This window comes from Arachis hypogaea, chromosome 13 (assembly GCF_003086295.3).
Source record: "Arachis hypogaea cultivar Tifrunner chromosome 13, arahy.Tifrunner.gnm2.J5K5, whole genome shotgun sequence".
In the NCBI taxonomy this organism is placed as follows: Eukaryota; Viridiplantae; Streptophyta; class Magnoliopsida; order Fabales; family Fabaceae; genus Arachis; species Arachis hypogaea.
The window spans coordinates 22,264,270-22,276,390 of NC_092048.1; the positions used below are offsets into that span (position 1 = coordinate 22,264,270).

Sequence of the window (12,121 nt, forward strand, 5' to 3'; positions counted from 1 at the left end):
GTTCAGAAATTTAGGAAGGAAGGATTTTCAAAGGAGTGTCCGGTCAGCGTAGCTGCCCCTACTATGACTAAAGGCATGGATTTTGCCATTTTGATGACCCAATTAGGGAGCAATATACATCATTAATTAACATATTCTTTTTCCGTCCAAATCCTAATCAACAAAACTAATATTGATTCTAAAACAGAAAATCTTAATGATCTGCTTCAGCCATTCTTTCCGTCCAAATATATTCACTGATATTTAATATATATGATATTAGAACATTGAGAACAATGTTATCCAATATTTAATGTTATATTTAACTATTGATGAGTACTTATTAACTTTTTTACTCACTGTAAGCTCAATGTATGCTCATAATAATCTTATATTATTTGTTGCTATTGTTAATATACTTCTTGCTAATCAAATTAAAAACCGAAAAAACTAATCGAACTAAATTGCTGTTGGTTTGGTTCAATTCGATTCGGTTGTTCAAACAGCAGCCAACCGAATGATTAATATCATTATAGAACCGATCAGATCGGTTTGGTTGGTTTTCGGTCCAAAATCGAACCAAATCGAACCGAACCGATTACACTCCTACTTGCTAATGCCTTCTGAAAAACATATACTTAAGAGTCGTTGGATGAAAATTTAGTCAAATCAATCAAATTATCTAACGATTCTCAATATCAACTTCACGTAAATTCGACTTCACCTGTATTATTAAAAGTAAAAAATAGGTAGGAAAAAAAAACTCCATAAATATTAAAAATTGACATTCAGAATTCCATTGTTTAAAATGAAATTCATTAGAGAATCCAATATAATTTTTGTCTTCTTATAATTGAGTTCCACATCCAAGGAAAGCCCAACTCTAGAACAGCAGTCATCCGAAGCTTTTGCACAAGGATTAGAAGATGAGGATTTGACTCGCTGCCACCGATCACAATCCGTCATCCGTCTCCGATCGTCCAACAGGGGTCGTGTTCAACTTATTCTCAGACCAAAGAGAGACCCTCATAACAACCAGGAACCAATCACGGCTTCCTTTCGCCACGCCATTTGTCTCGCGAGGCTTCGCTATAGGTGTGGTCTTTCTCGCTGCTGTTTCGCCCCCAACCGCCATGTGCGAGTTAATATGCGGTGGCTTTGGTGATGGCATCCGCACCTTCGCCGTCCTTGCCTTCGCCACCATTGCCACTCCATCGGACGTTCTCTATCTCCCCTTCACGGCAAAGTTGTCCTCGACTCCCTCGCCGCGGCTCCTGGCTTTGTTGTCGTCGTCGAATTGCCTCAGATCTCGGTCGTATTCGTCCCTCCCTGTCACAGAGGTGTCGTCCTTGCGCCGATGGAAACTCTGCCGTTTTGCTTATCTTCGTCATCCGTGATGGGCGTCCACGGATCCGGCGGCTTCGGTGATGGAAACTGTTGTTCGTCCTCCCTTCCTTCATTGTGATTTGTCCTCAAATCTCTTCTGTGCACCATCGCAGATTCGAACCACTATCGATCTCCTTCGGTCCACACAGTATCGCTACCACCAGGTTTGTTTGTAATTTCTTCATCGTTCTTATTTGTAAGTTTTGGAATTGCACTATAATCATTTGCCTCTAGAAATGCTGGATCTGTTGTGGTTGAAATCTTTGGAAATGAGTTTTCAAATCTATGTCCTGCTGTTGTTGAATTGTTGTGTGGTTGATATCTGAATTTGGACATTACTTCTTCTAAATCAATTTTTCAATCTGAAATGTTGTTTTGAGCAATTTCTGGTGATACTAGTTGGAAATCTAGTTGGAATCGATGCAGGAACACCAATCTGCTACTGGATTGCGCTGCCGCCAGTGTTGGAACCATGTTAGATCGCGATCGATCACTGTCCCGATGAACTTTTGAAAACGTTGAGCTTCAGATGTTCCTTTGGCATTCCACAGCTTCCAAACACAAAGAATTTACCAATAGCCATTCTCACCTTCGAACATTGGAAGATCATCATACCAAAGAGTGTGGCTTGAATCCGAACCACTATGGGACGTGGTGATCATCGTCAGCATGGTGTTCAATAAAATTACTACTTGATATGATATTCTATCAAGAGATAGATAGAATTAGAGTCCCTAGAATTAGGGCCACGAGAGAAATTAGAATTTCTAATTAGTACATGGCACTACTAACCTCTATCAAGTATAAGAGCGATTTTGCTGGGAGTTGATTTCATGTTTAATATAACTTTAGAGGGTGCCAGGTTCTCCTTCCTCTTAGGCGAAGGAACTTAGCTTTAGGGCAATTTGTATCCTAGCAAACTTTGAAAATTCCATATTTATGTTAACTTTACTACATTGCGTGGGTCTTATTTTGAATTAATATTGTTATAATAGAATATAAAATAGGGAGAAAACTATTAACAGAATACAACTTGAACAGTCAATGACTTTATAACCTCTCGCAGATTTACACTTCTCAGACTCTTCTGTAGCTACTAATGTGACTTCCTTCAATTTCTGTGATGTTCATTTGGGCTCAGCCTCTAGACTTTTTTACCAGTTTGTGCTATTATCGGGGGAATCCTTGGACAGGTATTTTATTCAACCATGTTTCTTTTAGGTTTCTATAATATCTCTAACAGACTAATTTCAATCACAGGAGGTTATCAAGGCAATATCTGGGAAAGGAGATCCTCTCAACAAGTCTTTTTTTTTTTTTATGCTTTTTTGATGGGAAGGGAATTATAGAGAACACTTCCAATTCTAATGCTTGAAGGTGAATATGACATATCCTGGTACTTTATGGTTGAAGCACCACACACCCTAAGAGTGGAAGGTTAACACTGTCCGGAAGAAACATATCCTTGGTTATTGTTAGCTATTAATTTATATTTTTAGTTGCTAATTTATTTAGGCTAATTTTCAATTTACTTTTCTTGCTGTAGTAGACACAAATGAAACGATTATTTGTTGTGGACATTGGGCAATCTATAAGCATGTTATGGTTGAAGTCTTTTCTTTATGGAGTATGGTAGTTGGAAACGTGATTTATATGTTCTTATATAAATTACAAACTCAAATTTCATTCTCACCTTCCTTCTCAAATGGTACTCATGTCAATCTTTTATAATATTTTGGTATCCTGTGGCTCTTTTGAATGAAAGCTGTTATGCACACATCAGTTTGTGAAATTCCACTATGTGCGTATCTTTTCCTCTTTTAGTATCTTTTCCTCTTTTAGTAAGTGCTTCGAATCCAATATCATGGTTTTAGACTATTTTTGTCAATGAAGAAAAAATAAAAACTGATAATAGGAAGTTAATTTCAGAAAAACAGACCTTATTAGTTTCGATTGACATAAGATGAGAGCATACAAAAATTGGATAGTGTTGCATTATGAATAGAATATTTTTCACCTTTCTTCTCGTATGATTCAATTTGGTTTATATCATATTAAGTTTGTTTTCCCAAGTTTTGACTTAACCATTTTCATTGCTAGAAATCACTGGTGATGTCTTGATATATGAGAATATCTATGCATTGTTTTTGGAAAAAAAATTGATGAAAATTCATCTCATGTTCTTATGTCCAAGTAGTCATCATATTGAGGATCAAGAAAAGTTAATCATTTTTATTTTATAGTAATTTTTATTTGGTTGAATCTGATTGTTTATTTTTATTCATTTTTTACTTGCTTTATTTTTCAGTATTTCAGTTTTTGGTATTAAAGCTTTTTTTTTCTTAAAAAGGGGAAATTAAAAAGAACAATGGGTTTGGCACATAAGAGTTTTGAAATAAATGTGAAAATTGAAAAATAATGGAAATGACGAGATGATTATGTATAGTTTTCATGATTTGAAAAAAATAAAAAATCAAATTTATTATTGTAATGCAAATTGTGTTGTACCTTGATTTTAGATTTTTTAATATTTGTGTTGATTCATAAACCTTTTTTTAATGGAATTTTAATATTAAATTATTTTATTCACAATTTTATTATATAATTATATTATAATGTATTTATTATAATTAAATTGTGTTTTTTTATTTTATTTTATATATTCTTGCATTCTTCTAAAAAATAAAATCACATCTTTATTCTTATATTTCAATTTAATATAAAAAGTCTATGTTACTTACTTAATTTAATAATATTTTAATATTAAATATTTTTCATTAAACTTGTCATACGCACTTCACTATTTAAACTTAGAAAAAGGAGTGAGTGAGAAAAAGGAGTGAGTGAGAAGTTAAAACAAACCGGTAAAAAATTAAGGGAGAAGAAAAAACGTGGAATGTTGTGGAGAGAGAGTGGTGTTTATTTTCAGTAACCACTTTCATCTTCCCTTAACAATTTAGGATTTTGTTGAATGCATTCCCAAATCATAATAACCAACTACAATGGGCGAGGTCAGTTCAACACTCATTCTCTCTTTAATCTCTCTGTCTCTCTACCCCTTTAGTGTCACACTAATCTTGATAACTATAATCATGAAGTAGAAGAACAAGGATGCTTCCAATGATAACAAGAAGAAGAAGGAGAAGGAAGAAACCACTCCCGCTACCACACTCATCTTCAACATCGACATGCACTGCGACGGTTGCACTAACAAAATAACTCGATGCCTTCGCCGCTTTCAAGGTTCTTCGAATACTTCCTTCTCTGCGTTTTCAGTAACGATAACAATCTTGTGTAATATTTTATTTATTTTTGAATTTGTATTTGTTGACTAAACCCATGAATAAAGCATTGAAATTGAACGTTGTTGTTAACGGGGTGGAGAGTGTGAAGGAAGAAACCGGCATTGACAAGTTCTTAGTTGACGCTTCCAAATTGAGAGACAAACTCACCAACAAGAATAAGAAGAACGTCGATCTCAGCTCTTCTGCCACCAACTTCAACACCAACAAAGACAGCAACAAGAAACCCAAGGAAAAAGAGGTCATTTTTTCATTCATTGATTTATTATTATTATTATTATTATTATTATTATTAATATTATTAGATATGTCCTAAAATTAATTACTAGTATGAAATACATGTTGAAATATAAATACACATTAAAAATGAATTAAACAAATCATGAATTTATATACAAATACATTAGTAACTAATTTTAGTGTACAAATAATATTTTTGTATTATTATTATTATTATTATTATTATTATTATTAAAATATACTAGGTATATACTAAAATTATCCATCAAAATTAGTTATACGTAGAAAATGCACATTGAAATACAAATTAAACTACATATTTTGGTAGTTAATTTTAATGTATATTTAATTATTATTATTATAAGGCAATTGTTCACAGTAGAAATAGGAAGGTAGATTATCCTCTTTTATAATAGGTCTACATATAGTCATATACACATGTTTATAAAATAAAATAAATTTATTTGCATATTTATTTGAATTTAGAGTGTCATATTTAAATTAAATTCTAGATAATATCATTTCTATTATCATAGGAGTATAAAACTTGAAAAATAATTGCACATTCTTATATCACACCTAATATGTGTTCCATAAGTTCCTTTTTTTTTTCTAAACTTTAAATATAGTTAAAATTGGGTAAAAGAGTGCTTATTTCATGTCTCAAAAGTGTAGAGAATTGACCTATTATGTGATCATGTATGAGAGAGGATAATTTACCCTTTAATTTATTAAGGGTGCTTGAGCATTTGTTGTATTATTATAGCCGGAATTTTGTTTATTTTGGCAAATGTAAATGGATTTAGTTTCAATTTTGAACGAAATGAATTATGTAAATGTAGATGGTTAGAATTTGTTAGTTTTGAGAATTGTAGTAATGTTGATGGTGCTTTTGCTCATGTACTAACATAACTCACATTCTATTTGGATTTATTTTTGTTAGTGACTAATTATCATAAAAAAAATGGAATAGGCTCCAGTGACAACAGTGGTGTTGAAGGTGGCATTACATTGCCAAGGCTGCATTGAGAGGATTCAAAGCACCATCTTCAAGATCAAAGGTGTTAATGACGTGGCTATAGACAAGGAGAAGGAAACTGTGACTGTGAAGGGAACAATGGACGCCAAAGCTCTGGTGGGGAGCTTGACCAACAGACTCAAGAGGAAGGTCGAAGTTGTCCCTCCTAGGAAGGACAATAAGGATGCTGACAAAGCTAAAGCTAAAGACAAAGACAAAGACAAAGGCAAAGAAAAAGAAGGAATTGTAGCTGTTGGAAAGAACAAGAAAAAGAGTGGTGGTGATGGTGATGGGGAGGGAAAATTGAAGCAGAACAAAATGGAGTCCCCAACATTGATGCCATATAATGGTGGTTATGGCTATGACTGCAACTATGGGTCATTTTACATGGGACAAGTCCATGCACCACAGATCTTCAGTGAAGAAAATCCAAATGCTTGTTCTATTATGTGATGATTTGTCTTTGCTCAAGACTTACACATTAGAAGATGAAACATAAAGGATTATTTGTTTTTTTTTTTTTTTCGTCTAGAAATAGCTGTGTTAAAACATAGAGATAGGACTATGTGCCTTGATATATCAAAAGGGTATACTATGTGATTAAGCTAGTAGTGTTCAGTGTTTATAAATTTGAGAGTTTGTTACTTCTAGTATATGCGCATTGCAAAATTAATGATGATACCAAGTTTTTGTCCTAATATATTGTGTAAGAGAACCTAAATAAATTACTTTTGCAATATATAATAAAGGGATACTTTTAGGCTACTTTCTGATTTGTTTTGATTTTTTTTTCCTTTTTAATTTTTTCCTCTTCTAGTGTTAAGGGCCTGGCCAACAAGTTTTTTACAGAAAACATAAGGATGAATTGGGTGAAAAAGAGCCACTCATATTTTAGCTACACAGTATCTAAGAAGGAAAAAAATGCTTAATTTCCTTATATATTAAGAGGAGTGTTAGGGGCAGTAAGTTTTGTGATTTGTAGCCATTATTGGTATATTTACTGGTTAAGTGTTGGCCAGATTTTAGACTTTCTCATATATTAATGTGCGTTGCTGTTAAAAATAATAACACTTAATATTTAATATGCAAAATTTTTTCATTCAATGCTCTCTGTGTCAGCATTAGATTTGCAATTGAGTAGCAATTTATCCACCATTTTAGATCTCCCTTAACTTGCATGGCCTGATGGCCATGGTCTATAATATCATTGTCTGAAGTTGCTAGAACCTTTTTGCATGTTTTTGATAAAAAGAAATCATGTTATTGAAGACGCACATTAGGAATGCATATATACCTGGAAGTCTTTTTATGGCCAAGTATAACAATTCACATCCATTTTAATATACTTTGTGTGCGTATCATGGAATCATGCTCATTCATGTCCATTCCTATTCCTCCTATTCATACTTATTACTACGATGACATGTATATCAGTTCATAGCTTGCACTATTAAATGAAAAATTTATTATTCAATTCTAGATTTATCATATCTACAGATTGCAATATTCAGTTACTAAACAAATAAAACGAGTAGAACTCTTACAGTGAACAAAATCAGAGGAGAGAAAAGATAAAAATAAAGACAAAGATTTTGATATTTTAAAGGTTAGAATTTTATTTTGAGGAGATTAAATTGAGTCTAATAAATTAATTTAGGATACTATTTTTTTGATCATATTAATTTTATGTGGTGTCTATATTATTTTAATGTTAGAATTCCATGCTAGTATTTAACAGTCTAAATCAACACTGTAATAATAGAAGTTTGGATTAAGAACATATACACAGAGATTCATGAAAATAAATTTGAGAAATTTATTTGGTCAATTATAAAAGTAGAGACTATTTTAATTTGTGCTCAGAGAAATTTGATAGGACTATTTTAGACATTATTACCTCTATTATTTTAACTAGAGAGTCAAATTTTCAACTAATATTAGTCAATTTTTTAAAGTTATATTTTTATCCTAAATCATAAATTTTAATACCTAAATTCTAACCTTCCAAAAATTAAAAATTAAAATTTACAATAAAAATAATTTAACAAATAATAGTTAGAAGTTAGTTTATTTATATAGATATATATAAAGTCATTAAGAAATAATAATGTAAAAAGAAGTCATGGAAGATATGTACAAGTGAATGTGAGAGAGAGAGAGAGAGTTTTTTTGAGGGCAAAGGATAATTTCAAAATATTGAGTCTATTAAGTGATTTTAGTAATAAAATATATTTTTAAATTTTTAAATAATTGTTAAATAGTTTTATTTTATTTTATTTATTAATTAGTTTTTATTATATATTATTTAATTTTAAAAATCTATCATCTATTTTTAAGATATTATTTTATTATTCATTATTCATATATCTTACTTAACAATTCTAACATTACCAATTCAGAACTATAGAAAAATAGAGCACCCATCAATCGTGACTTTAATTTCATCATGATATGTTTCATGAATACGACCATGAGTTCGACGATGTAGGAACAAGGCTTTTTTATTAAAATAAGCAAAAAAAATTCATTATTTTCTGAAATACGCATGCTTGATAATAATGCCTAGAATACGCAGGTCCATTTCAAGCCAAGCACCCACGAAATGGGTTTGGCCTCCATTTCACTAGAGCCACTCACGAAATGGACCAAAATTTCTGACACAGCTCCAACTCAAGCCTGGCATAAACAAAATGGCACAAATCCTTGGCGGCGGCTGCGAAATGGGCACCTCAAGCTGGGGACGGAATCCAAGACTGGCGGACGCGAAGTGGACCATCTCCTAGGCTTCTAGTTTTTCCTATTTCACAGTTTTATCATTTACCTTTGGTAATTTAGAGTTTCCTGAATGATATTTCCAGATACATTAATCCAAGGAAGTGCCAAAAAGTGTGATAAATAAAAAGGCAACGATGGGAATAACTTATAAGTTGCATTAAACCTGATCTGCATATAAGCAATCGTTGTGAATTACTGAGGAAATACTTACTCTCTTACTCTTGATATGTTGTAACTTGTAACAAATGTTTTCCCCTTAAAAAGGCATCCTATTTATATTTTATGTAATGAATCGCTAATTTGCTACTATTTGATTATGTAAATGTAACTTTAGCCTCGTGCATCGAGATTTGGAGAATGACGATTAACTAAACCTGTGTCAATGACGGCTGTCACTATATATGCAGAGAAACTTGCATCGGAAGAGAAATCTGAACCAATATGGGAGCTAACCAAACCTGTTCCACTCAATAATGATGGAAGCTCTGTGGAGGAGGCGCTGGGACGGAATCTCGATGTCCATTATATTTATATTTGCATTAAGGTAATCAAATGATCTGACATAGTTACTCTGCTATGTTCTTTGGCGGTTTGGCCTATATTGAATGTTGTATACAACTTCTTTTTGAAGGATTAGGTGCATTTGTTTAATTGTTTCGGCGTTTGGAAAAAAAAATATTTTACATCTCAGACCTTTTATATAATTGGGAAAGCTTAATGAATTTTCGGAAATGAAAGGCTTTTGTTTCATCTTAGCTGAAAACAAATTACTATTTTGAAAATTTATCCAAATAAATGTTCAACTTTTTTTTTGTTGGGATGTTTTTGTTTTTGTTTTTTTTTTTTTTTGGGCGGCGGGGGGAGATAATACAAGCACACCTTAATCTCCATGGTTGAAAAACATACTGAGCGAGATTGAGTTTAACTTGTGTATTTCGTCGTTCCATTTGGACTAATCAATTTTAATGTTTCTTTCTGCCAGGAAAAATCTGTAAACTCAAGCACCTAAGCATGAATGGGCAGTTTAGTGAGGAAGGCATTATCATCACTCGACAAACTTGTTTTAGGACTCTTTTAATGTAGTTGATACCATAATTTGTAATGTTAGATAACATGCTTTTCTTTGCAACAATATATTACCATGATTTTCTTCATGTCTGCTGAAACTGTGATACCAAAGGAGCAGCATAATTTCTAAATTTTAGTTTGATTGATTTCATGAATTGTCCATTAATTGAACTATACATCATGCAGTCTTCAGGACTTTTTTTTTGTTTATTTAAAGAAAAGAATAACTAGCATTTGACATTGTTGTGATGCTGCTGTCTCTGCTTTGAGGTTTTCAGGATAAATTAGCAATTCTCAAGCTATTAGATGCAAAATTTAAATGTAGCTTTAGTTTGTGAGGTATTATGGCAAAAAAAAAAAGGTCTTGAGGTTTAAGGATCAATTAGTGTAAATATATGAATCATAAAAATGTTCCGCCAGTCTTGGATTGGTCCAACTCGCGGTCACCCAGCTTGAGGTGCCCATTTCGCAGCCGCCGCCAAGGATTTGTGCCATTTCGTTTATGCCAGGCTTGAGTTGGAGCTGTGTCAGAAACTTTGGTCCATTTCGTGGGTGGCTCTAGTGAAATGGAGGCCAAACCCATTTAGTGGGTGCTTGGCTTGAAATGGACCTGCGTATTCTAGGCATTATTATCAAGCATGCGTATTTCAGGAAATAATGAATTTTTTTTTGCTTATTTTAATAAAAAAGCCGTAGGAACAACTTCTGCTATTTTCCAAAGTCAAGTATTATAATATATTAAGATTCAACTTTTATCGTTCTTTTGAATTGAAATGTTACTGGAAGAAAAAGGAGAAGCAACGTCAATCATTTAAGAAGTTATATAATAAATCAATGTTTGATCAGTTCAATAGCATAAATGATGGCAAAAATATGCTTTTTATGAATAAAATCGATTGAATAAAATAACAATCAATTAGTAGGTAACGAATCTGAATTTTAACATCAATTGTCAATTGGATTCTCACTAAGTCGATTATATGTATAAAAAAATCGATTTCTTTAAGTTAGAAATCGATTAATAAAGTGAATGAGATATATGTTTCCTCGATTAAAAAATCTTTCAATCAATTGGGTGTTGTTTGTATAAAAAAAAAAACAATAAATTGTGAAGAGATCTAATCAATTGGATAAGTAATAAAATGGACTAAGTAAAAGAAAAATAGAATTTTTGTCTCTACGTAAAACAACCGATTGTTTTAAAAGGAAAACAATATCCATTTCCTAACCAATCGATTACTTGAACGAAAAAATTGATTGTTCTTTTATAAATTGCAATTTCTCTAACTACAAAGATTCAAAGAACGTATATCTGGCAATTGATAAACGGTCAGAGTCGCTACAACAAATTGATAATCACACTGCAAAGAGATTCATAAATGATTTCAATTATAAAATTGGGTAATTGAGAAAGGGAATAATGATAGATTATTGTGAAAATTTGTTCTTGGTTAACAGAGAACTTAGAAGTGATGGTGAGAGAGAAGTTGCATGAGCAGAATTTTGAGAGCATTCAAATGAATTCCAATAACAGAGTGATGAAATGTGTTTATAAGTGATATACTATGTCCTTATATACTACTTTCTATGAGCACCGAGCTAATTACTAACTAACATTTTATATGGGAATCAAATGTGGAGTTTGTCATCAAGAAGACGGTTCTGAGCTACAACGAATGGACCAAGAGTGATTCATTTGGTGGTTGATGGCATTGCCGGAAGTAACAGGGGTTTTATGGCTTTTATGAATTGTTTTCTGTATTTCTTTTGTTGCTCCAGGTTAGTGTGTTGAGCTTATGTTCATTCAAAAAAAAAAAACATTTTACATGGGATTTAGCTAACTAATTGCATTAGTAATTGATTCTAACTTTAAATTCTAACTAACTTCACGCACCAATTTGTATGGAACTGAGCTATACACTAACATCCCCCTCAAGCTTGGCGTATGAAAATCAACCATATCAAACTTGGAATGAAACAATGAAAATGGGCCAGGAGCAAGGGATTTCATGAGTGCATAAGCAACCTGGTTGGCAAAGGTGACTGGGAAGAGCTTTAGCACACCTTAGCTTCTTGAGCCTTGTCATGAACAATATGGCAATCAATGTCAATATGCTTAGTTCGTTCGTGGAAAATGGAGTTGGCGGCAATGTATAGTGTTGCTTGATTGTCGCAGTACAAAGTGATGGGTTGTTCTCGCTTAATCCAGTGTATATTTCCTTTGATACAAGAAAATTCCATCAGTGTTGCATGCCACTTCCAATCCTAGGAAGAATTTCAACTTCTCAATATCTTTAATCGTAAATCCGGTGTCCTGTGTCCAACATCTTCTTAATAACGTCAATTTTATGCA

The 12,121-nt window shown here is 32.5% G+C and overlaps 1 protein-coding gene and 1 long non-coding RNA gene across 3 annotated transcripts; both read left to right on the top strand.

Annotated features, from left to right (window-relative positions):
- Nucleotides 1–746: 746 nt before the first annotated feature.
- Nucleotides 747–6,690, top strand: LOC112737661 (heavy metal-associated isoprenylated plant protein 3-like). The gene is made up of 5 exons (XM_025787650.3): nt 747–1,529; nt 2,432–4,376; nt 4,467–4,608; nt 4,715–4,908; nt 5,881–6,690. Exons 2-5 carry the CDS (start codon nt 4,368–4,370, stop codon nt 6,376–6,378), a joined length of 843 nt encoding a protein of 280 aa, XP_025643435.1. The 5' UTR covers nt 747–1,529; nt 2,432–4,367; the 3' UTR covers nt 6,379–6,690.
- A 1,764-nt stretch (nt 6,691–8,454) lies between these two features.
- LOC112737662 (uncharacterized) lies at nt 8,455–9,919 on the top strand. Of its 2 annotated transcripts, XR_011869451.1 has the most exons (3): nt 8,455–8,751; nt 9,108–9,244; nt 9,683–9,919. It is a non-coding gene; the product is annotated as an uncharacterized lncRNA (long non-coding RNA). The 2 variants fall into 2 exon arrangements; XR_003169046.3 differs by lacking the exon at nt 8,455–8,751 and having other exon boundaries at nt 9,092–9,244.
- The last annotated feature ends 2,202 nt before the right edge of the window (nt 9,920–12,121 follow it).